Below are 24632 nucleotides of genomic sequence, written 5' to 3' on the forward strand. Positions count from 1 at the left end.
ACACCAACTTTAAAGGCGCATAACTCAAAAACCACAGTAGCTAGCAAAAGTTAAAAATTACTAAGATATGTAAAATTTTATGCTGAGCAATTTTGTGATTTCCAGTTTTTTGTTAACTATCTTGGTTTTTGAGTTATGCGTCTTTAAAGTTTGCACCAACACCCTCAGAGAGCGATATGAGACGCAGACAACTAGCCTCTCTCACTTCTCTGTGTCTCTTTTTTCTATCTGCATCCAGTTCAACTTTTTGATGCTGATCTTGTACGAAAAGTGACGCGTTGTTAATCAAATCAAATCAAGCTAAATCATGATATCACCCTGATAAAACTTTTTTGATCTTTGAAAAATTGTTTTAACTAAAAAATTTTAGATAAACTAATGAAATCGAATTAGAACGGAAACTACAAAACTTACTTAATTTTATGATCCCCCACATTTTTTGACTTTGGCGGGAAATTTGAAAAGTTTGAATATTTTGTAAACAACACGTCATCAAGCTATATTCCATCTACTGCTTTCTGGGTCACTCACTTTAAAGACGAATATCTCAAAAACTAAAATAGCTATCAAAAATTTGTCGACTACAAAATTGCTCAGCATAAAATTTTACACATTTTTGTAATTTACACCTTTTTGATAACTACAGTAGTTTTTGAGATATGCGCCTTTAAAGCTGATGTATCCTATAGGCGCAGTGGGCGAAGTGTCGTTAGAGACGCAGACAGCTAGACACTCTCGTTTCTCTGCGTCTCTCTTCACTTTCTTTTGGATTGTATTATTGGGTTCCTTATCAAGTTTAGCTTGGCAACATTTTTATCAATTTATTTTTAAAAAAAGTTTTTTTGAAATTTTGCCGCGACCAACTTTTCGCGGCTTTTCGCGCCTGGCAGGGCCTGACACTATGCCTGATAAGGCGTCATTTTTCAAATGTGCACTTTTATTCAAAAAAATTTGACCTAAAAAAGCCAAAAAGAGTTAAAGCGAAGAGACGCGGACAAAAGGAGCATCTGAGAGAGGGTACTGTAACTTTAAAAGCGTTTATCTCAAAAACTAAACAAGCTAACAAATAGTTGCTGTCTAGTAAAAGATAGCGCATAAAATTTTACACATTTTATTTGTTAACAACTTTTTTCTAGCTACAGTACTTTTTGAGTTATGCGCCTTTAAAGGGTAGTCGTCCGACGGACAGAACGCGCGCGGCAACTTTAAAGGCGCATAACTCTAAAACTACTGTAGCTAGAAAAAAGTTGTCAATTACAAACATGTGTCAAATTTTATGCTGAGCAATATTGCAATTGACAAAATTGAGCTAGAATTCTTTGCTTTTGAGATAGAGCGTGTTTTCTGATCCTTCTTTTTTTAGCACTGACTTTTAGCTCACCTAACTTTAAAGGTGCATATCTCAAAAACGAAGCTAGCTACAAGAAATTGGTTAACTAGAAAAATAATCAAAATCTGGTGATAATTATCTCTCGCTAATTATCTCACCAATTAAATCCTCCACAAACGCGTCATTATCATTTCCATCAGTTGTTGCTGCTGTCACCAGACACGTTCTATCCGATGCATCATCGATTTTTGGCATTCTGAAGAAGTTTTAACCTTAAAAAAGGATTTTGGACAGGAAAAAGCAAATATGCTCTATTGAGAACTGTGAATTCTCTAATTTAGAGTGATTTCTCAATGGAGCGCGTTTAAAAAAGGCCTTTTCCCGGATTTTTTTTTCGAAAAAAAAGGAAAATGTTCAAATTTTTTAGGCCAATTTAAAAATATTTTCCAATTTAATTATTTTTTTTTTTGCAAAAAAAGATAAAAAAGAACATAGAACATGGACAATAAACGAGATGGGAAACCGATAGATGGTGAGAGAGAGAGAGAGATAAGAGACGCAGAGAAAAAGAGAGGGGGAAAAGAAGGCAGAGAAAAAATTGGGGGAAAAAAGAAAGAAGAAGAAGAAGTGAAATTGATAAGAAATGATAATTGATAAGAAAGAAAGAAATCAGTGGAAAACACAAGATTTTTGAATTTTTTTGAGAGCTGAAAATTATAGAAAAATTTAAAAAAAAAATTAAAATTGAAAAATCAAAAAATTAACTTTTTTAACTTCTAATTCTTTAATTTTTAAAATTTATTATTTTTTTAAAAATTTTAAAAATTTTAAAAAATCAGAATCAAATTAAAAAAAAAAAAAATTAATTTTTAATTTTTTTTAAATTAAAAAGTTTTTAAGTAAAGAATGAAAAAAAAATTAATGTTAAAAATTTAAAAAAAAATGTTTTTTCCAATTTTCAGAAATTTTGAATTTCTGGCTGAAGTTTCTAGAAAAATCAATTTTTTCTATTTTTTGAAGATCCATTTGTCCAAATTGCCCCAGAAAAAAAAGGGGAAAATAATTATTTCCAAAAAAATTCAATTTCATTCTAAAAAAGAGAAAAATCGATAAAATCAGAGCACAATGAATGCTATAAATGCTATATGGAGGTGGAAAATATGCAAAAAAAAATGCGGCACCTATTCACAAAAAATGCACAAAGAGCTACTCGGAATGGCACAGGATATCTAAAAAATAGGATTTTTTAAAAACACAAAAAAAAAACCAATTCTACAAGAATAATCTATTTTAATCAATCAATAAAACCGAATTTTTTAGTTTAAAAAATCAAAAAATCGAGTTAATTAGCTACCAATTAGCTACTAATTAGTGGTTGTGTGTCTCCTTGAGTCCGTCCATTGGATAGTGCTCCTTGTACTCCTTGATATGCGCATCCAGCTCATCTCTCTGACGACGTAGACGCAGTGGAAGCTCATCGTAGACGTCATCGAATAGGTCGTGATAATGAGCCTTCTTTCGTTTTTCAGCAGCCGAGAACTCCGTGAGCACTCGCTTCTTCACCTCCTTTTGCCAGTCCTGGAATAATTGAATTTAGTGAAAAATGATTGAAAATGAGCCGAAATTTGGCTTTTCTCGGTAAAAAATGACCTAAAATAAGGCCATCAAATTTGAGCCAATCTATCTGGGTTACTGTAGGAGGTATCGAAAATCTGTTAACTGATAAAATTTTACTGATATTATGCTGAACATTTTATCAATTGACCACTTTTTGATATCTCTCACAGGAACCGAGATAAATTGGCTCAAAGTTGACGGTTTTTTAAAGGCCAAAGTAGGCCTGTCAACTTTGAGCGCCTCTATCTGGGTTACTGTAGGAGATATCAACAAATTGCCAACTGATGAAACATTTATCATAATATTAATAACAATTTATCAGTTGACAGATTCCTGATAGCTGTTACCGAAACCGAGATATAGGGGTTTCAAGTTTGATAGCCCTTTTGGCTTGTTTTGGCTTACTTTAAACAGTCTAAAATAAGCTAAAATAAGGCCATCAACTTTAAGCCCCCCATATCTCGGTCCCTATAAAAGATATCAAAAATCTGTCAACTGATAAAGGATTGATCATCTTATGAGGTACTTTTTATCAGTTGACAGATTTTTGATATCTCTTACAGTAAGATAAATTGTCTCAAAGTGAAAAGTAAATTTTGGCATATTTTGGCCTTCAAAAACAACCAACTTTAAGCTAATTTATCTGGGTTACTGTAAGAGATATCGAAAAATCGCCAACTGATAAAAGATTGCTCATCTTATGATAAACATTTTATCAGTTGACAGAAATCAGGTATCTCTTACAGTAACCGAAATAATGCCTACCTTCTCCTTCTCCTCATTCCACCATCCACGCTCGGTGATGTACTTGTTGAAGCGAGTGATCGGGTGATCCTTATCACCCCACGTCTCCACCTCCTCCGCTGATCTATAAGCCGTGGAGTCGTCGGATGTCGAGTGATGTCCCAGACGATATGTCATCGCTTCGATGAGCACCGGGCGGTTGGTCAGAGCCACACGGCGAGCCTCCTTCGTGGCGTTGTATACCGCTAGGAGGTCGTTTCCATCAACGCTGGAAGAGAAGAAGTTGAATAGATTGTACGTAAATTTGGCTTAAATCGCTCAAAAATAGCTTAAAATCGCTAGAAAAAAGCTAGAATATCGCTCGAAAATATGACTTTAAAATCGCTCAAAAATCACTAAAAATCTCTTAAAAATCTCTGAAAATCGCTCGAAAATCGCTCAAAAAATTGCTTAAAAGACAGTTCGAAAATAGCTCAAAACAGCTCAAAAATCGCTCAAAAATAGCTCAAAAATCACTGAAAATCACTAAAAATTCCTCAAAAAAGCTCAGAAATGACTCAAGCTTTAAGCTTTTTTCGAGCGATTTTCTAGCGATTTTTATGCGATTTTAGAGCTATTTCAGGGCTTTTTCAGAGCGATTTTAGAAATATTTTCTAGCGATCTCTAGAGCTATTTTGAAGCTGTTTTAAGACTATTTTAGGCGATTTTAGAGCGATTTTCTAGCGATTTTAGAGCGATTTTAAGCCATTTTTTGAGATATTTCAGGACTATTCTAGAGCTATTTCCTAGCGAGTTTTAGAGCTATTTTCTAGCGATTTTGAAGCTAGTTTCTAGCGATTTAAAGGCGATTCTAGAGCTATTTCCAAGCTATTTTCTTGCGATGTTTTGAGCTATTTTAAAGCTACGTTCTAAGCTAATTTCGAGCAATTTTCTAGCAATTTTTTCTAGCGATTTTCAGGCTATTTTTAAGCGATTTTTTGGCTATTTCCCAGCAATTTTAGAGCTATTTTCTAGCGATTTTCAAGTTTTTTCCTCACCGAATGGTATGCAACCCATAGGCGGGTCCCTTTCCAGCGATACCATCTCCACCGTATTGCTCACTGGTTGGTGTCGAGATGGCATAACCGTTATTCCGACAGAAGAAGATAATTGGGCATTTGAGAGTGGCTGCAAAGTTGAACGCCGCATGAGCATCACCCTCTGAAGCTGCTCCGTCTCCAAAATAGACGACGACGATGCGTTGATTGTCTTTTTGTTGTTTGAATGCGTAGGCGGAGCCGACGGCTTGTGGTAGTTGAGTGGTGAGGGGGGAGGAGATCGTCACAAAGTTACGCTCTTTGGCTCCAAAGTGCATCGGCATTTGGCGACCTGGAAATGAAGAAATTCACATTATTAGCATTTTAAGCCAATTTAGGCTAATTTAAAGTCATTTCAAGGCATTTTAGGCCAATTTCAAGTCAATTTTGAATTAATTAAGGCCATTTCAAGCCAATTTAGGCTAATTTAAAGTCACTTTTAAGCCAATTTAGGTCAGTTTTCAGCCAATTTCAAGGCATTTTAGGCAAATTTAAGTCAGTTTTAAGCCAATTTAAGCCAATTTAAGCCAATTTAAAGTCAATTTTAAGCTAATTTAGGCCATTTTAAGCAAAGTTAGGCCAATTTTAAGTCAATTTAGGCCATTTTGAGCATATTTTGAGCACGTTTAAAGCCATATTAAGCTTATTTCAAGTCAATTTATGCTACTTTGAGTTAGTTTTAAGGCAATTTTAGACCATTTAGGCCAATTTTATGCTAATTTAGACAATATTCAGCCGATTTAAAGCCATTTTAAGCAGATCTAAGCCCGATTTAAGCGTTTTGAACCAATTCAGACTAATTTTAAGCCAATTTAAGCCAATTTCAAAGCATTTCAGGCCATTCAAAACGCTAAAAACGACGCAATTTCACTTTAAAAGATCTATTTCGAGGCATTTTTAGAGCCGAAACAGCAAATTTGATTCATTTCTCGATTTTCAGCTATTTCTAGTGTGTTTTTACCCATTTTCATCCCGAAAAACGCAACTTTAGCTCATTTTTCAATTTAGTCGATTCTGAACCAATTTTGACTAATTTTAAACCATTTTTAGCGCTGAAAACGCATTTTTAGCTTATTTTGACTCATTTTCTGAGCACTTTCCCCATTCATCCCTATTACCTTTGCCCAAGTCATCAGCATTTCCGTAGCACTGATTCATAAAGTTCTCCATACTGTAGCCCCTCCACAAGAGCACTCCAGCCTCTCGATACTGTCCATAGATCAAATCATGGGACTCCAACGCGGCGGCACTTCCCACATGATTTCCCTCCTCGCCGAACGACGTCATATAGAAGGAGATGCGTCCCTGACGCTGAGAATCATACAGAATACGGTCCATTATGTTCAGTTGGGTCATCGTTTTGTACATTTTAATGGCGGTGGGCTCGTCGAAATTCGGGTCCTGAGACTTGTCGATGACATCGCCGACGGCATTGGTGACACGGTAGATTGGGATGGCTGGCGTGTCGTCGGCGTTTATGATTTCCAGCTTTTCAGTGAACGCCGCCTGGAAAACATAGATTTTTGAAGGTTTTAGGGGCAATTAAAGCTACTTTTTGGTGTTCCTAGCACGAAAATCGGCTGGAATTGCCATTTTTTGACCCAAAAACTTGTTTTTTTCGGAAAAATTTTTTTTTTTTTTGAAAAATTCGAAAAAAATTTTTTTTTTTGTACTTTCTAGATTTTTCGTACTTTCTAGCAATTTTTTGATGATTTTAGCTTCAAAAATCGGCTGAAATTGTAAAAAAAAACTTTATTTTTCCAAAAAAAATTTTTTTTTGAAAAAACAATTTTTTTGTAATTTTTTGCCAAAAATCATTATTTTTGGCATGTTATATCGATTTTTTGACAATTTTAGCTCGAAAATTGAGCCGAAAACACACTGGTTTTCGACCCAGAAACTTGGATTTTCACTAAAAAATTTAGTTTTCCAATTTTTTGAAATTTTTATTTTGTCAAAAATCGCAAATTTTGACGATTTTAGGACTGAAAAAATCGTTCTAAATCATTAATTTTTCATCTAGAAATTTGAATTTTTCGGAAAAATTGAGCTTGAAACTTTTGAATTTTTTTCGGGATTTTTGCTAAAAATCTAATTTTTAAAAGTGATTTTTAGCGATTTTTGATGTTTTTGAAATCAAAAATTAGCTCAAAGTGCTAGTTTTTCACCTAGAAACTAGAATTTTGAGCCTAAAAATTTGAGAAAAATTTTTTCCACTTTTTTGTGAATATTCTCCAAAATCTCGATTTTTAGCATTTTCTAGCGTTTTTTCAATGCTTTTGAACCTAAAAATTAGCTAAAATAGCTATTTTCCCATCTAGAAACTTGAATTTTTGCCGAAAAAATGTTTTTTTTTCCAATTTCCCCACCTTCCGATGTCCCAAATACTTGGAACTATACTCATTGAGCCTGAAAGCGTCGCCTTCTACAGTGGAAGCCAAGTTTCTGACGGCTCCAGCGCGTCTGGAAACGTGGAGAAGTGCTCGATGCATCTGGAAATTGGGATATCTCCGAAAAAGCGATTTTCGAGCCAAAAATTGGGGGAATATCGACTGAATTATAAATTATCAAGGTCTAGAGATAGTCTACGTCGCAAAACATGCAAAAACCCCAACAAAAATCGGTCAGAAATCATCAAAAAACGTGGAAATTCTAATTTTTCGCCTTGTCCGCAATGCGTCGTCAAATCTGATGCATTGGTGATGACGGAGAATGTCAATCTCTCTGTTAAAAGATAAGAAAAGAGATAGAAAATTGGAAAAAGGAGAAGAACAGAAAATATTTTTTTATTTGAAGAAGAAAAAGAAAAAAAGAAAAAAATGTTGAAACAAAAAATCAAAAATCATATATCACATATCACAGGATTGGAGAAGAGAGAAAAATGATGACATTTCGCTGAAAAAACAGTTTAAAATCACTGAAAAATCGTTGGAAAATAGCTAAAAAAATCTAAAAAATAGATTATTTAGCCCCGCCGTAAATCCACAATCAAGGCGCGCAGGCTTAAAACTTATTTGGAGTCTCACAACGAATACAGTAACCCAAAACGTTTTTTAGCGATAAAATCGCTTATAATGGGGGAAAAATGCTGAAAATAGGGTCAAAAAAATCGGAAATTAAAAAGGCTAAATTTAAGAAGTTCGCTAAAATTGAAATAAATTAATTTTTTCTGGAAAAAAATGAGTTACTGTAGATTTTGAAAGTTTTGCGGCGGGTCTCACCACGAAAACCTAGTTTTTTGACTGTTACTTGGCTTAAAATCGATGGAAAATTATGTAAATCGGCTCGAAAAATCAGAAATGTAATTTTACATAGGTTAAAAACAAGTTTATTTTCAAAAAAAATTTATTTTAAAGAAAAAAAAGGAAAAAGAGAAAAATTGAGAAAAAGAGCACAAGAAGACTTAAAGAGCAACCATTAGATGATTTCCCAGGAGAGATGCCTTTGTTTTCGACCTGAAAACACACAATTTAGTTAAAAATTCAAATTACGCGCGCAATTTCTATTTCTCGAAAACGTCACCAGTCTACTAGCGGTAAATTCAAATCAAATTCCCCTGATAAAGCGCTCTATTCAGAAAAAAGAAAAACAAAGTGTTGAAAGTGCAAAACTAAGCAGAAAATGAGCACATTGAGCGAACAGGATAATATGGAGACGGCTATCGAGTTGCCGATGCCCAGAAGAGAGCCTACAGTAATCCAGCGAATCTACAAGGAAATCGAGTTTTGGTTTCTAGCGTTTACCAGTGAGGTATGGCTGAAAATTGCTTTAAAAAACCGAATTTTTAGAGTTCTTGGTTTGAATTCTACAGTAACCGGTTTTTCGCCGAGTTTTCAAATAAATTTTTTTTTAACTTGTATATTTTTTAATTCCCAATTTTTTGAGCTATCTTTCATCATTTTCTGACAATTTTGAGCAAAGTTATCGCTTAAAAACTTTTAAGATACTGTATTCGTGTGGGAACTCCAAGCAAAGTTTAATTCTATGCGCCTTTAAAGGGTGTGGATTTACGGGGGGCAAAAATATCGATTTTTAGCGTTTTTCAGCTAATTTTTTTTAATATTTCTGAAATTTTTCTAAGAAATCACATTTTTTAAATATTTCTGATTTTTTGAGCTAATTTTCATTATTTTACAGCGGTTTTTAGCAATATTTTCAACAAAATTGCTAAAAATAGTCCAGGTTACGGTGTTCGTGGTGAGACTCCAACTAAAATTCAATTCTATGCGCCTTCAAGCGAAAATATCCGACTTTTAGCGATTTTTCAGCTGAAGTTCTTCATATTTCATCGTTTTTTCCCAAATTTTTAGCATTTTTTCTAGACAGCCCTTGCCTTCTACGTTCTCCTCCACTGGCTACTCGCTTGTGTCGGCCCTATAGTCATTTCGGACGCCGAAAAAAAGTCTGGAAGAAAAAATGAGGAAAATGGCTCATTTTTGAGCTTCATTTATTTTATGACGACTCTAGTCGCATTTCTATCGCTCATGTCGCATGTCAGTGGACTTTTGATTCCGCTTTTTGCGTTTTGTGTGAGTTTTTTACTGAAATTTTTGAATTTTAGAGAAATGATCGTCAAATTCGTTGTTTGCGGACTTACTTTTACTATTGGCTGTTTTCGGGCATTTTGGGCGTTTTTTGAGCGTAATTTTCAAAGGAGATGTATAAATTAAAGCAATTTTAACAATTTTTAGATAAAAAATTTTTTCACAAAATTCACAATTTCAGACAACTGGAGCTGTAATAATGTTCGCTCTAGTGAATCTCGCTACCCTGGATACTCCGGAATCCCAAGAATTGTTCAGAAATGTATGCCTAAAATCCAACATGACTACTGTATATTTCGATATGATGGAGGCGCATCCAACGGCTACAGTAATCAAATCGTGGTCGATTTTTGTGTTTTTCATCATCACCTGTGCAGCGATACTCTTTCAGTTTGTCCGAAATAAGGAATATGTGGGTTTTTGGGAATTTTGAAAAAAAAAATATTTTTGAATTTTTTGAATTTTTCGAATTTTTAAAAATCAAACATTTAGTTTTTTTTCTGAACTGATATTGGCTGAGAATTGCAAAAAATCACAGTTTTAGACAGCAGAAATCCTGAAAAATTGAATTTTGAGAAATTTTGAAAATTTTTTTTTTTTAATTTGAGTCTTTAAAATTTTTCAAAAACTTGAATTTTCAAAGAAATTGAAAATCTAGCTTTTCTGGATCCAAAATAGCTGAAATTTGCTGAAAATCACAATTTTAGTCTTTTACAATTTAGAAAGCCAAAATAAAAAAAAAAAATTTTAAGGAAAATTTGAATTTTTCAAAAAAAAAAGTGAAAAAAGTGCAAATTTTCGAATCTAAAATGGCTAAAAATTGCTTAAACTCCACATTCTAAACAATAAAATCACTAAAAATCGAAACTTGAAAATTTTGGAAAAATTTCACTTTTCTGAAATTTCCAGCTCCGCCGCCCCCAACCACTATTTGCTCATCATCATCATGGACCAATTGGCTTCTATCCAGGCATGATGATACTCAGAGAAATTCCAATTGGACCCACGAATCCGGATGAGCCGCCCAGATATTCGGTAGGCTGGATTTATGAAAAAAAAATTTTTTTTTCGAAATTTTGGAAAGTTTTGATTTTTAGGAAAGTGCTTAAAATTGACATGAAAAGCGAAAAACTTTAAAAATTTTCAAAAAAAAATTTTGTTAAATTTTTTTTTCAGAAATTTTTTTAAAATTTCAGATTTTTTTTCCAATTTCCAGACCCTCGAACCAATTTCCACACCACCAAAACCAAGAACTACAAACGCGGAAGCTACAGTAACCCCGTGCAGTTCGTCTACAGTAACTACCTCTCCACCGAGATACAGCTATTGGGAACGAACGTTTGGAAGACGTGCTGGTCAACGGACGACGACTCAATCTTCAGATGTATCGTCGAATCGAGAATTTAGTACTAAAACTGCGAAAAATCAATAAATGTTGGGACTTTTGAATTTTTGAAAAAAAAAAATTTTTTTCATCATATTTTCAGCAGAACATTTTTTTGGAATTTTCAGATTTTTTAGAACTTTAGAAAAAAACAATTTTAGCTGGAATTTTCGATGCATCATGCGGAAAGTCTCTAAAAACCCATAAAATTTTGGATTTTCGAAAAAAAATTTTTTTGGAATTTTCAGATTTTTCAGAAGTTCAGCAAAAAAAATTCTGGAAATTTAGATTTTCCGTGTTTTTATTTTCAAAAAGATTCGAAATTTCGAAAAAGCAATGTTTCCGAAAATTCTGGAATTCCAACATTTTCAGAATTTCAAAAATATTAAAAAATTCAAAATATACACGTGAACCGACAAGAAGAATCACTGGAAAATATGGGTGAAAAATGAGGGATTTCCATGGGAGACAAAAATTCTAGGCTACAAACTACAAAACATTCTGGATTTTTTTCTAATAAAAATTGCTGAATAATGAAGAAAAATAGGGGAAGAGTGCCTAAAAATGAGGGAAATTTGATGAAAAAAGGAAATTAAAAAAAAAAAAAAACTTTGATGGCCTAGAAAAAATTTCTAGGCCATCATAGACAATAGACTACAAACTACAAAAATTTTCCGGAATTTTTTTGGAATAAAAATGGCTGAAAAAATGGAAGAAAAAGTGCCTAAAAATTGATGGCCTAGAAAAACCTTTCTAGGCCATCAATTTTGGATAAATTTGGTATCACTCGAATCGCTGGAAAATGAGCAATCTAAAGAAACAAAAAAAATCTATTTATCATCGTTATCAGTTGCTGGCACAATAATCACAGATTTCGGCGATCGATCGGCGAAATGGAAGACGTCAAAGATGACCTCGATGACGATTAAAATGATAATCATCCATTCCAAATGGGACGCGTGGCGGAGTGCAATTGTGTTGTCCACCATTTTCACTAGCTCCTCACAGTAGTCCAGGCGTTTGTTGAGCAGTCTGAAAATTGGGATTTTTTTTTGAATTTTTGGGGGATTTTAAAGGTGGGAAATTTGAATTTTGGGCAAAAAGTGAGATTTTTGGGTCCAACTTTAAGTCTCTGGAAGAAAAATAGCGATTTTTCAGCCTTTGGAAATTTTCAGATAATTTTAAGCTGAGCAATTTCAGTTTTCAATGATTTCTGGGTCAAAATTTCTGAAAATTGGTTTTTTAGCGGGGAATTTTGAAAATTCAGGTCCATTTTTGGCTATTTTAGGTGAATTTCAGAGAATTTTTTCAGCAGAATTTAGTCGATTTTAAGCTATTTTAGGGTATTTTTTTAACCAGGAATCTTGAATTTTTGAGATTTATTATGTATTTTTAGGCGGGAAATTTGAATTTTTGAGAAAAATTGGATTTGGTAGGCAGGAAAATAACGTTTTTGATGAATTTTTGCCGGGAAATTTGATTTTTAAGCTTTTCCTCACCCAATTCTCCTATCCAACGAGAAATGTCGCCCAGCCAACATATAATACTTCTCCAGCTCCGGTCGCTCCCAATAGAAATCCTTATTCAAAAGTGTGCAATCCAAATTGATAGAATGTCTTAAAGCCGCGAATTCTCCAGATCTCATCAACGCCTCCTTCCGGCTCCACGGAATTTTTCCACGTGTCAACGATTTTGTAGTCGTCGAGAGAGGCTCGGCTAGGTTGTTTAGGAGACTCTCCCATACGCCAATTTTCACAGAAGCTGCGAACGCTTGAGATAAAGCGAATCTCTCGAGGATGGCCTCGTTGGAGCCGTGGAAGGCTTCTAGATGTTTGCCAGAGAGAAAGAATCGGTCCTGACGGATTGAGGAGACTGTGGATCTGAAAAAAAATGAACTTTTTAGCACAAAAATTTGCTCAACTCTTCAAAAAACTCACTGCTCTGAAAATTTATAAAACATCCTGTCCTGTTCATCCATGACAATTCTGGAATCATACGGTGACTGAGCGTATCTCTCCAACTCCCTTAAAATCTGAGATCTCTGACTGGAGTCCACATTCCAAAACACCACGACGCCATCTCGAAACACGAATATCTCACTCAACTCCGCTGGGTTGATCGTGTACTCCAACTTCTTCACAAAATGCAACGTGTCATCTGCCTCGTCGTCGATCGATGTTATATTGTACATTCCGTTGAGATGTCCGTCCATTAGAATATCATTCAGATTCACTGATTCTGATAGCGCCATTGCTACCACCGATGGTTCCCTGAGCTGAATCTAGGTAGGTTTTCTAAGGAGGCACTGAGAAACCTAAATTTCTCACCGATTTTGGCACAACTGAAGACGCTACTGGCCGCCTTTTTCTTAGTTTTCTAACTTGGACCCGTTCCAGATTAATTATCTCTTTAGGTAGACTCTCACTCCTTAACATTGCTGTGAAAGAGATCTGACGTCTAACTAGAGGACCCGGCCTTGTGGCTATCGCCGCTGCCCGCAAGAGGGATTTGAGCATCTGATTTTTTGTTTTTTGTATGATCACTTGACAAAGAAAAGAGATTGGACATTTCCAATTCAATATTTACGAAAATTACGTTTTGCACATGGAGGACATATTCAGTTAAAATTAACGATTTATTTGCCGACAGATGAACGAAGGCGAACGAAGATTACTTCAGCTTCTTCTTGATGCGGAGATCGTTGGAGTGTCCGCACTTCTTCTTTCTGCAGTTGCTGGCACGTGGTGGGAGACGAGCGTAGCACTTTCTGCAGATCTGCTTGTCGCAGTTGTACTTCTGGGCAAGCTGACGGAGCGATGGCTCGATGATTCCTGGAAAATTTAGACTTGTAAATTGTTCTTTCTACGCTTAAAAAACGAAACAAACCTCCACGAAGACGGAGAACCAAGTGGAGAGTGGACTCCTTCTGGATGTTGTAGTCGGAGAGAGTACGTCCATCCTCGAGTTGCTTTCCGGCGAAGATCAATCTTTGCTGGTCTGGTGGAATTCCTTCCTTGTCTTGGATCTTAGCCTTGACATTCTCGATGGTATCGGAGGCCTCGACTTCGAGGGGAATTGTCTTACCCGTCAGAGTCTTGACGAAGATTTGCATGACTGAAAATTACAGAAATAGGGCGGTGAAGAAGGGGGGAAGAGAAGAAAAAAGCAAGCGAACGAATATCGATTTATGGCTGTCGAAACTAGTTCTGTCGTTCGAAAATGTGTAATAACCGCATTTCATAATTTAATAGATGTCACAGCTAGATTTCGCACTGAAAAACAAACGAGAAAAAATTTAGTTCGAAATGAACTAAATTTCTGTTGATGAAAAATTTAAGCTCAAAAATCGTCGATTTTCAACCAAAATTAATGTGAAAATGTGTAACAATCGAATTTCTGCACTCGAAATCGGTTACAGCTCAATTTCTCACTAAAAATCAAACAAAAAGAGACATTTGGAGCTAAATAAACGAATTTCTGTCGGTGAAAAATTTTAGCTGAAAACTGCTGATTTTCAACCAAAATTGACGATAAATACGCATTTTTTGGTTAGAAAACTCGATAGAATCACATTTTTCAACAAATTTTGTGAAAAAAACGACGAAAAATGACGAAAAATAACCAAAATTCAGGAAAAAAGGCTTGAAAAATTTAGGCCCAGGCACCAAAACCCGTTTCGCCGACGCGGCGGGTCTCGCCACGAAAACGATGCGAGACGCAGGTACGGTAGAGAGCCGTACGATTTACGAGCGGTTTGAATTTATTTTTCCGGGTTTTCTATTGATTTTTCTTGTTTTTCGCAGGATTTTTCTAGTTTTTAGGTAAAAAGTATTGAGAAATAGGTTGAAAATTCGATTTTTCAGGTCAAAATTCGTTATTTTCAGCTACTTTTACCCTAAAAATGAGTTTTCCAAAAAAAAATAATTTTTCGAATTTTCAGAAAAATGCCTGGCGGTGACTACAATGCTGTGAAGGGTGGCGGATTGAAGCTGAAAGCTGGTAAAAAGAATTTGTACGAATTTTCATTGAAATTTTCACCAAAAAGCCAGTTTCTTTCAGATTCAAAGTTGGAAAGGATAAAAAGAAGAGGAACAAGGACGAAGGCGAGAAAGTCGATCCGGACACTGTGGAAAACGGTGGATGGCGTAAAATTGCAGAGAGTACGATATGAAAGGAGGAATCAATGTGGCTATCGAGGTGGCGAGTGGAGAAAAGGGGTTTACAAGAACCTATATCGCAGCCATGGACAATGGAAAATTTACCATAGGATTTCCACATCCAGAAGGCGAGGGACCGAATCCTGAGGAGATTTTCGCGCTGGTTAAGACCCCCGACGACTCGAAAATCAGTTTGAAGACTGGATTCGGCAGATATGTGGGCGTAGACTCAGAATTCCAGCTTGTCGCCTTCTCAGAAGCTATTGGAGTGCGAGAACAGTTTTTGCTCGTTTTCCAAGACGTAAGTGCCGTGTTTTTAAGCCAAAAAGGCTGAAAAATTCCAATTTCCAGGGAAAAACCGCCTTCCAAGCCGTCGCCTCGCCACTTTTCCTGTCTACCGTTGCTAGCAAAGAGGGAAATGTCCACGTGGCAAGCAGAACTGCCACTGAGAATGAGATGGTTAATGTAAGCGTTTCTAGCTCAAAATTAGCCAAATTTGATGCAAAATTGGGCTAAAAATCGTTGAAAATCGAGCTAGAAAGAGCTGGCTCAAATACCTATTTCAAAGAACTTTTAGCTCAAAAATTGCTGATTTTAGGCTTATTTTAGCTTAAAATCAACCGAATTTGCTATTATAGCCTATAAAAAGTTTGAAAAATCATATTTTTCCCTCTAGATTCGTACTGAGCTGGAAGGAGGCGAAAAATGGCTTAAAAAGGCTTTCTAGACTAAAAATGACGGATTTTCAACCTTATCTAGCTCAAAATCAACCAAATTTGCTTCAAAAACCCTCTAAAAGCCTCAAATTTCTTTCAGATCCGCACCGACGCCGTCAAAGAAGGACCAGTGGATTGGCGATCAGCTGAGGACCGAAAGAATGCGAGGGACTGCGAAACAGCCTACGTGAAAATGTACCAACACTCAAAAGTGGACCTTAAAAATCGCCATATCGCAATTGATGTCAAAGATCGGAAGGGTGTGAAGAAGGCGCAAGCGGAGGGAAGTGCACACGAGCTCCTACTGGATCGCCGCATGAAAATGAAGTCGGATCGATATTGTTGATCTCCTAATTTTCTAAAAAAATTCCTCTTTTCTGTACATTTTCCCACTGTATACCTCTTTCTTCCTGAATAAATAACCAAATGAAGGCCGTGGCCTTCTTTCAAGTACGAAATTGGTCTTGGGCATATCCGGTTCTACCGGAAAGGGTATAAAAAGGGATGGCAAATGTATCGAAAAATCATAAAAATGCCAAAAATCCTCGCTTTCCTACTTCTCCTCGCCGCTTCCCCTTTGGCAAACGCGGTAGGTTCATCATTGCCCTCCGCGGGAAGTGTAGCTGATGCACCCGGTGGCTTACTGGCTAGCGCGCCTGCTCCTTGCGCGCAAAGCTGGGGGCTCGACTCCGCATCACACCACTTTCATTTTTATTTTTTTTCCTTTTAGTGTGTCACTTCTGGAGTGTGTGGCTCATCCTATTGTGCTGCTCCACCCGCCGTTTCATGCTCCCCGTCGTCCTGCCAGCCTGGATACTCTTGTGGACAGTACGGATGTGCTAGAAATCGGGCGAGAAGTGCGTTGACCCAGAAAGTGGATGGCATTTTTATAGATTCGACGAATTCGAGAGAGCTTTTGGGTTCACAAGAGAGTTCCAGAGAAACCCCTCCAAAATTTAAGGTAGTTTTTAGCAAAAAATTGTTCTATTGACTTAAATCCAGGCCACCAAAAACAACATCTTCGGTCTGCGTCGAGAATCTTCTAGAGGGTCTTCTGTGGAGTCCACTTTGCCGAATTACGAGAATTCTACACTTTTACAGTACACCGTAAGTTTTGAGGGTCATTTTAAGCCAAAAACCAAGAAAATTGGTTGGAAATTAGCAAAGTTATGATGATTTGAAGTTTTTGGGTCATTCCAGAAGTTTCTTTTGGCTGTAACTTTCTTAGTTTTAGTTCAAACTCAGTGAAACGTAATGGGTTGGACTAGGCTTAAAAACGGCTTCAAATTAAGTATAAACATGGCCTAGAAAATATAAATTTTTACAGGTTACGGTAGTCTTTAAAATTTGGAACATTCAAGAAACTAATTTCAGCTGTAACTTTTTCAGTTGTGGATCAATTCGAATAAAATTAATTGGGTTAGATTAGGCTTGAAAAGAGCTTTAAAATGAGTATAATCTTGGCCTAGAAAAATTTCTAGGCCACCCTTGCAAAAGTTCGGCCACCAGTGTAATTTGCTCATAACTCTCTTTGTTTTTGTCCAAACTTGATCAAATAACTTGCATTAGATTTTCCTTGACAAGTGCTTCAAAATGAGTATAATCTTGGCTTAGAAAAATTTCTAGGCCATCCATGCAAACGTTAGGCCACTAACTCCTTTTGCACATAACTCGCTTAGTTTTTGTCCAAACTCAATGAAACAACTTGTATTCGATTTGTCTGGATAATGGCTTCAAAATGAGTATGATCTTTTGCATGAGTGGCCTAGAAATGTTTCTAGGCCGCCCCTGCAAAAGTTAGGCCACCATTGTTCTAGGCCTATACTCTCATTTTATGTTTATTACGTTCCACCACTTTACCCCCACTATATCTCGCCACGGGTATAATTTTCTCGGATTGCGCAACTGTACACATATCCGGTTATCCCTCACCCCCATAATTGCCCCTGATGTTTCAAAGTTCTAGAACTTTCCCTTTTATTTTTTCTCCTTTTTCCAGAATCCCAACTTCATCTTCCGTCAATGTTGCGAACAACGGGGACTTCCAGATGCCTGTCTGAATAAGTGTCATTTCAATAGCTACACTAAGGATGCGGTAAGGAGGCGCATAACTCGAAAACTACTGTAGCTAGAGAATTTTTGTTAATTAGGGAATTGTAGGAAATTTAATTTTACATATTTCAACAATTAACAACTTTTTGATAGCTAACGTAGTTTTTGAGATATGCGCCTTTAAAGTTAACGCGTCGCTTGGTGTGCCCGGCGCCAAGGAGGAAACATGCTAACCTTAAAGGCGCATATCTCGAAAACTACTGTAGCTAGAAAAAATGTGTTAACAAGTGAAATGTAGGAAATTGAATGTTAGACAGTTTTGTAGTTTTCAACATTTTGATAGCTAGCGTTGTTTTTGAGATATGCGCCTTTAAAGTTAGAGCTTGTTGTTCAATAAAGGAGTGAAAATTCTCGTGTTGTATCTCGCGAGGCAATGGAGCTATCTAAGTTCTCTATACTGTAAAAACGCAAAATTTTATAACAAAAAACATCGAATTTGAAATTTTGATTTAGCTACTACGGTTTTCAAGATATGCGCCTTTAAAGTAGGTGCCCCTTTTTCTGGCGCCTAAATGAAAAATTCTCCAACTTTAAAGGCGCATATCTCAGGAACTACTGTAGGTAGTAAAACTTTAAAAAGTAAATATTGTGCGAAATTTTGTGCTCAACAATTTTGTAATCGGTTAAATTTAGATAGCTGTCCTAGTTTTTGAGATATGCACCTTTAAAGTGGGCGCGCTTTCTTGCCCGACTCCGAGGGCGCGCCAATTTTAAAGGCGCATATCTCAAAAACCACGCTATCTAAAAAAATTGTGTTAACTACAAACATATTCTACATCAAATTTTACAAATATTTTTAGTCCACAACTTTTTTCTATCTACCGTACTTCCTGAGTTACGCGACTTTAAACCCGTTCCCATGTTTCAGCTCCAAGGAATGTACTTCAAAACCGATGGTTGCCCGCTTGAAGCAGCAGCCGATATGCATTTCTGTGCAGCTCAAGGGAGAGATCATACTCAGGTTTTTAAGTCCTACAGTAACCCTACAGTAATGCAAAAAAATTGTTTAGTGCTGTGTTCGAAACGGTGTCACAACCACATTGGCTGGGCAGAAGTGTCTAACATTCTGTGATCAGCGACCAGATAGGTAAGGACATCTGGATACACGGAAATATAGATGGAATTTCAGAGTGACCAAACTGGACTACTCGTATGTGCCATGCTATGATAGATTTGAGAATATGAAGCAGTGCTTCTACAATGAGATTAAGGCCAAGGCTGAGCAACAATTTGGAGCAAGAAGGCGATGATTATTGGGTCATTTTGGCTCATTTTTAACTTATGAGTGTCTTTGAAAATGTCTTTCTTTATGTAAATAAATCCGTTTTTTAACCTGAAAATTCTAGTTTAAAGTTTCCCAAATTTTGCCACATTTGAAACTCTAAAAGTCATATTTTCGACTGATTTGATTCCCAAATTTTGAGAAACTGCAAAAATGTTAACTTCAATTCTATAATCTCTTTCCTGTTCCCTTCAACCATCACCCAAGAAGACCAAACTACAGTACCCCAGGTGGATTACTGTAGCTCTCAACAATGCGAACCGGGGCTTCAAGGAAACAAGGGATGCCAACACTATGGTTACTGTAGCCCCAAGGAGAAAGTTTGTTGTCTAGGCAAGTGCGCTCTACTGAGAATGTCTCAATAAAGGTTTATAGGACACTATGGACAATGCAAAAGAATTGGAAGTCGTGCGATTCGACTACAGCAAAACTGCAAAAACGATGAGGAGTGTGGAATGGGAGTTTATTGTGATAGGAGTATGAAGATTTGTTGTACAGGTATATTTTTCTCGTTTCCTGTAAAAGATATCAAGAATCTGTTAACTAATAATTTGTTTATCATAATATCAGTAACATTTCATCAGTTTACTACTTTTTGATATCTCTTACAGTAACCGAGATAATTGAGCTCAAAGTTGACAGTGTAGGGGGGGGGGCTTCTGTTACAGGTTTTGTGATGTGTGTCTGTCTGTCCAGATGTCTCAAATTTTTAAAAGGACAATCTCCAGAATCCTATTGCCCAGATGGTTTTACTTACAAAAATGTGGAACCGTTTTGTAAGGAGAATAAAGATTGTCCAAGCAACACTACTTCTATAGAGGAAGCATGCTGTCCGATCCGTGAGTCATAACTTACGAACTAGAAGAGTTAGAGCAAAACTGCCAATTGCAAAAATGTGTAAAATTAAATTTCCTATATTTTGTTTGTTAACAATGTTTTAGTAGCTTCATTCGATATTGAGTTATGCGCCTTTAAAGTTAGCCTACCCTGCCTGCGCCGCTCCTTCTGGGAGGGCGGGCGCGAGAGAAGGAAGGGGCGCCGGGGAGGTCGTTTTTAAAGACGCATAACCCCAAAACTAATTTAGCTAGAGCAAAATTGTCAACTGTGAAAACATGTAAAATTAAATTTAACACATTTTACTGATTAACAATGTTTTGATAGCTTTATTAGTTTTTGAGATATGCGCCTTTAAAGTTGAAGGGCTGCGGGTGGGGGAGCACTCAAAAAGAAGGGGCCTCTGGCCAACTTTGAAGGCGCATGACTCTCCCAATGTTATTTTCAGACAAAACTAAAGACACTGAAATCATTCCACTTTACTTCCCATTTACCACACAACGAAAATGCTCCGATTACGATGCTCCGCCATTACGCAACGTGTTTTGCAGGAGAGACATTGGAAAATGGGCGATTTTGGGTGAATTTCGAGTTAATGGAACCGAAAATGTGGTCCCTGAGAGATACTGTACGAGGAATATGTAAAATGTTTTAAAAATCTAGCTTCTGAAAGCTTTTTTAAGAGAAATATGCGCCTTTAAAATTAGCGCGCCGGCGCCAAGGTGGCGTGCTAACTTTAAAGGCGCATATCTCAAAAACTACTGTAGGTACCAAAATTTTAACAACTAGAAAAATGTGTGAAATTTAATATTCTACAATTGTCATAAAATGTTTTTGTCGTATCTCTTTTCCTTCTCAAGTTATACCCATTTCAGTGACTGCTCCCCTTCCACCGTCTGTGTCCTAGTCTCCGATGCGATTGGTTTATGTTATGAGGACCCGATGGTTTGTGTGGCCTAACTTTTGTGGCCTAACTAGTTAAAACTAGACCATTTCAGAAATCACCATCCACCATCGATTTTCTGGATACTTATTGGCTAACTTTTTATTGCATCCTGCCAACCGCTGGACTCATTTATGGATGCATGATTTTGATCCATAAGAAAATGCATTATAATTATTATCACTAATAAATAGTTTTAAAAGTTTGAAAGTGGACATTTTACAGAATTTTTCCCATTTTTCAGATTTTTTATATCTATCCCGGTTCTAGAAATATGCGCCTTTAAAGTTGTTCCCCCTAGGCGTCAGGCGAAGAGGCGCGCGACTTTAAAGACGCATAGCTCAAAAAATAAGAAAACTATCTAAATGTGGTCAATTACAAAAATGCTCAGCATAATATTCTACGCATCTTGTCAGTTGGCAACTTTCTGATATCTACAGTAGTTTCTGAGATATGCGCCTTTAAAGTTGGCGCGCGTTTTCTAGCCAGTGAAAGGGAGCGCGCCAAGAGGAGGAGAAATGCGCCAACTTTAAAGGCGCATATCTCAAAAACTAGGAAAATTATCGAAATGTAGTCAATTACAAAATTGCTCAGCATAAAATTTTACACAATTCTACGTTTTCGAAATCTTGCTATCTAACGTAGTTTTTGAGATATGCACCTTTAAAGTTGACGAGTGCTTTTAGAACAACATTGAAAGCAGTTAAACTAATCCTTCATTCCACTAAATCATTAAATCAATAAGTTCTACTCAATCAACGACTCCTCTTGTTCCTCCTCATCGCCATCCACAAATTCCACGTCATCATCTCCGGGCTCCTGATCTGGCAACTGATCGCCAATCACTTTTTTCCATTCCGGCCAATTTTTAGTGACCCTATCAAACGCCGGATGCTGTTTCTGGATCATAAATGCTCCGCGGAGAGGATTTTGTCATTTCGGAACTTTAGAATTGTGTAAATCGCAAAACAGGGGATAGCCAAGAATGGGATTGAAGTGACGAACCAGCCAATGACCTGGAAATTTGGTTTATATCTCAAAAACTAAAAATGCTATTCTAAAAATTCAAAAAGCAAATTGTAGCTCATAAATTTTTACACATTTTGTCTGTTGGAAATTTTTTGATAGCTTTGCTAGGAGCCTAGATATAAGCGTTGGAAGAGAGCTCTCTGCACAGAGAGGGAAAGGGAGCACGCAATAGCTGGAGACGCAGGCAGTGGTGTCTGCGTCTCCTCTGTGTGCTACCGCTGCTCGCGCTCTCTCGTAGCGATAACTTCAAACAGTTATATCTCGAGAACCATGTTAGCTATCAAAAAACTTCCAATTGGTGAAATGTGTAAAATTTTACGTTCTACAGTTTGCTAATTTTAAATTGTGTTCTAACTTTTATGGGTTTCGAGTTATTTCAGACTTACATCAAAAATCGGTGGATACTTAACTCCATCTCCCTCATATGGGTATCTTCGATTAACCACAAAAACTACCATAACCCCGATTGAGCAAAGCGGAGTAATAACAATCCACATTCCAACCCATACATAACTCGCCGGTCCAAACCATTTCGCCAGTCGACTTTGTGGCTCACCCCACAGCTCGGTCATGTCTTTTCGGAAATTCTCGAGTCCATAGCAAAAGCTTACTGTAATACACATAAATGCCGTACCCAGGGTTGCAGAAACTCCTGCACTATACTCATCGTACAAGTCGAACCAGTAGTAGCCGGCCTAGAAATTAGATGTTGGAACTTTAAAGGCACATATCTCAAAAACTACTGTAGCTAGAAAAAAAAAGTTGTTGACTACAAAAAAGTGTAAAATTAAATGTTCTATATTTTTGTAATTGACACAATTTTGATAGCAAACGTGGTTTCGGAGATATGCGCCTTTAAGTAGGTGTTACCCTTTTCTGGCGCTCCGTCGGGGAGGTCAACTTTCAAAGCGCATATCTCAGGAACAACTGTAGTTATGGAAATTTTAAACATTGGAAATTGTGTAAAATTTTATGCTTATCAATTATGTAATTGTTTACATTTTCCTAGCTACTGCAGTTTTGAGATATGCGCTTTTAAAGTTGGGCGCCGCTCCTCCTGGGAGGGTGAGCGCGAGAGAAGAGACCGCCCTCTCAGGAACTACTATATCTCAGGAACTACTGTAGCTATGGAAGTTTGAAAACGTTTATATTGTGTAAAATTTCATGCTCATCAAGTTTGTAACAAATGACACATTTCTAGCTTTTGTAGTTTTTGAGTTATGCGCCTTTAAAGTGGAGCGTTTCCTTGCCGCACGCCAGAGGGTCTGCAAACTTTAAAGGCGCATATCTCTAAAACTAGTAAAGCTAATAAAAAACTGAAAACTATTAAATATGTAAAATTTTATGCTCTACATTTTGTAGTTAACAATATGCTAGCTTTACAATCTTTTGAGATACAAGCCCCTAAACTCACATCACTTGTCATCACAAGACCCAACGAGAAGAAAGTGAGAGACACCATGAGTACAGTAAGCCATCTATGACGTCGAAGATATCCAAAACGATCTGTTAAGCATGAGCAAACGATTTCCACGATCACTGAAACAAAAAGAATGCAAATGCGCTCCATTGAGAAAATCCCAAATTTACCGATTTCCGTGCTCATTCCCAACAAAAAGAGCATCAAAAAAAAGAGAGCGTGCCAGAGATAAGGCATTGGCATTTGAGATATAGCTTCTGTATAAACTATGAATGCCAGAGCATGTCCCTCTTTTATAACAGCTGGAACTTCGATTTGTCGTTGTTTGGCTAGAAAACCGAGCGTTGCAAACACAGCGGTACCTCCTAGAAGAGACATCATGGTGTCGCAAAGGACAAGGAGGTAAGCATCCTAGAAAAAAAATCGATAAAAGTTGGACCAGTCGGTGCAAAAGCAAGCTACAGTACCCACCCCCCCCCCTTCGACCAAAAATTCCAAATTCAGCTCTCGCGCTTCCCTCTCTCCCTGCGCCTCTCGCCCTCCGGTTTCCCGCTTCCTTGTCATCGCCCACCGCTCCTCTCTTCTCCCGGTGATCAGGTGGCCGAGTGGTTAAGGCGATGGACTGCTAATCCATTGGGATTTTCCCGCGTGAGTTCGAATCTCATCCTGATCGGATGTCTTTTTTGCTTTTTTTAAACGACTTTTTGTTGGTTCTAAACTCCAAAAAAAAAAAACATACCCTATACCAATTATACGACTTTTTGTTATACGACGCTATATTCATGAGTCCTCCTTGTCCAATAGAAAGGGAGAAACAGATTTGGGTCATTGCCCCAACCCAAGCTTTTAGGCTCCAAAGAGAACTAAAGTCGGATTTGGCCCAAAGAAAGTAGAGGCCAGCTGAGGCGCCATCCAAAGTGATACCACGGATCATGAGGATTACGATAATAACATATGGTAGGATTACGGTAAAGTATGAGAGTTTTCCAATCATTTTCATTCCACGAATCAGGATGATGGAGGTTAGAATCCAACAGACCGCAACGGCTCCTAATGTTGCCCAGTTGATGCTGTTGAAATCGGTGAAACCAGTGGAAGGATTTATTACGAAGTTTCTGGAATTTTTTTTTACTGTTGACAAAATTGTTCTAGCTGAAATTGTTCATGTGATATGCGCCTTTGAAGTTAGGTTTCCCTATCCAAGTGCGCGTTAATTTCAAAGACTCATATCTCAAAAACTACTGTAGCTATATAGATCAAAATAGTTTAGAAATATGTAGAATCTTCTATTTCACATTTTTGCAGTTGACAAAATTTTTCTAGCTATTACGGTTCATGAGATAATATGCGCCTTTAAAGTAGTAGTCGCATTCCCATTGGCGTTTGCGAAGAGGCACACCAACTTTAAAGGCGCATATCTCGAAAAATGAAGTGGCTATTTAAG

The 24632-nt window shown here is 37.0% G+C and overlaps 8 protein-coding genes and 1 non-coding gene across 9 annotated transcripts in view; 5 read left to right on the top strand and 4 right to left on the bottom strand.

The window, feature by feature from the left end:
• Positions 1-2698: 2698 nt before the first annotated feature.
• CBG15770 lies at positions 2699-7259 on the bottom strand (the record flags this gene model as incomplete). The annotated part of the gene is made up of 5 exons (XM_045243400.1): positions 2699-2908; positions 3713-3959; positions 4729-5059; positions 5886-6273; positions 7137-7259. The coding sequence occupies 5 exons, from the start codon at positions 7257-7259 to the stop codon at positions 2699-2701; spliced, it is 1299 nt and encodes a 432-aa protein (XP_045095794.1).
• Positions 7260-8388: 1129 nt separating this feature from the next.
• On the top strand, positions 8389-10743 carry CBG15771 (the record flags this gene model as incomplete). The annotated part of the gene is made up of 5 exons (XM_002640834.1): positions 8389-8517; positions 9090-9296; positions 9493-9723; positions 10221-10346; positions 10528-10743. The coding sequence occupies 5 exons, from the start codon at positions 8389-8391 to the stop codon at positions 10741-10743; spliced, it is 909 nt and encodes a 302-aa protein (XP_002640880.1).
• Positions 10744-11525: 782 nt separating this feature from the next.
• CBG15772 lies at positions 11526-13211 on the bottom strand (the record flags this gene model as incomplete). The annotated part of the gene is made up of 4 exons (XM_002640835.2): positions 11526-11727; positions 12195-12575; positions 12633-12970; positions 13023-13211. 4 exons carry the CDS (start codon positions 13209-13211, stop codon positions 11526-11528), a joined length of 1110 nt encoding a protein of 369 aa, XP_002640881.2.
• A 154-nt stretch (positions 13212-13365) lies between these two features.
• Cbr-ubq-2 lies at positions 13366-13807 on the bottom strand (the record flags this gene model as incomplete). The annotated part of the gene is made up of 2 exons (XM_002640836.1): positions 13366-13526; positions 13582-13807. 2 exons carry the CDS (start codon positions 13805-13807, stop codon positions 13366-13368), a joined length of 387 nt encoding a protein of 128 aa, XP_002640882.1.
• Positions 13808-14618: 811 nt separating this feature from the next.
• Cbr-frg-1 lies at positions 14619-15914 on the top strand (the record flags this gene model as incomplete). The annotated part of the gene is given in 5 exon segments (XM_002640837.1): positions 14619-14707; positions 14755-14851; positions 14854-15153; positions 15204-15317; positions 15669-15914. Coding segments are annotated over 5 exon segments (846 nt in total), but the record flags the coding sequence as incomplete, so codon positions are not given.
• Positions 15915-16100: 186 nt separating this feature from the next.
• CBG15775 lies at positions 16101-18930 on the top strand (the record flags this gene model as incomplete). The annotated part of the gene is made up of 6 exons (XM_045243401.1): positions 16101-16157; positions 16299-16529; positions 17568-17663; positions 18549-18641; positions 18691-18767; positions 18810-18930. The coding sequence occupies 6 exons, from the start codon at positions 16101-16103 to the stop codon at positions 18928-18930; spliced, it is 675 nt and encodes a 224-aa protein (XP_045095795.1).
• Positions 18931-19183: 253 nt separating this feature from the next.
• Positions 19184-24632, top strand: part of CBG15776 — a gene marked incomplete at both ends in the record, with an annotated part of 29297 nt that continues 23848 nt past the window's right edge. The window contains 6 exon segments of the mRNA XM_002640839.1: positions 19184-19299; position 19338; positions 19340-19460; positions 20245-20437; positions 20672-20741; positions 20795-20901. Coding sequence (XP_002640885.1) covers positions 19184-19299; position 19338; positions 19340-19460; positions 20245-20437; positions 20672-20741; positions 20795-20901 — 608 coding nt within the window.
• The window catches only part of Cbr-snf-2, a gene marked incomplete at both ends in the record, with an annotated part of 5030 nt that continues 2042 nt past the window's right edge, over positions 21645-24632 (bottom strand). The window contains 5 exons of the mRNA XM_045243402.1: positions 21645-21755; positions 22155-22463; positions 23183-23307; positions 23359-23599; positions 23928-24303. Coding sequence (XP_045095796.1) covers positions 21645-21755; positions 22155-22463; positions 23183-23307; positions 23359-23599; positions 23928-24303 — 1162 coding nt within the window. The remainder of the gene's footprint in view (positions 21756-22154; positions 22464-23182; positions 23308-23358; positions 23600-23927; positions 24304-24632) is intronic.
• Positions 23780-23861, top strand: CBG29046. The gene has a single exon. It is a non-coding gene (tRNA).

Source organism: Caenorhabditis briggsae, assembly GCF_000004555.2.
Source record: "Caenorhabditis briggsae complete genome, chrIII, whole genome shotgun sequence".
Classification (NCBI taxonomy): domain Eukaryota; kingdom Metazoa; phylum Nematoda; class Chromadorea; order Rhabditida; family Rhabditidae; genus Caenorhabditis; species Caenorhabditis briggsae.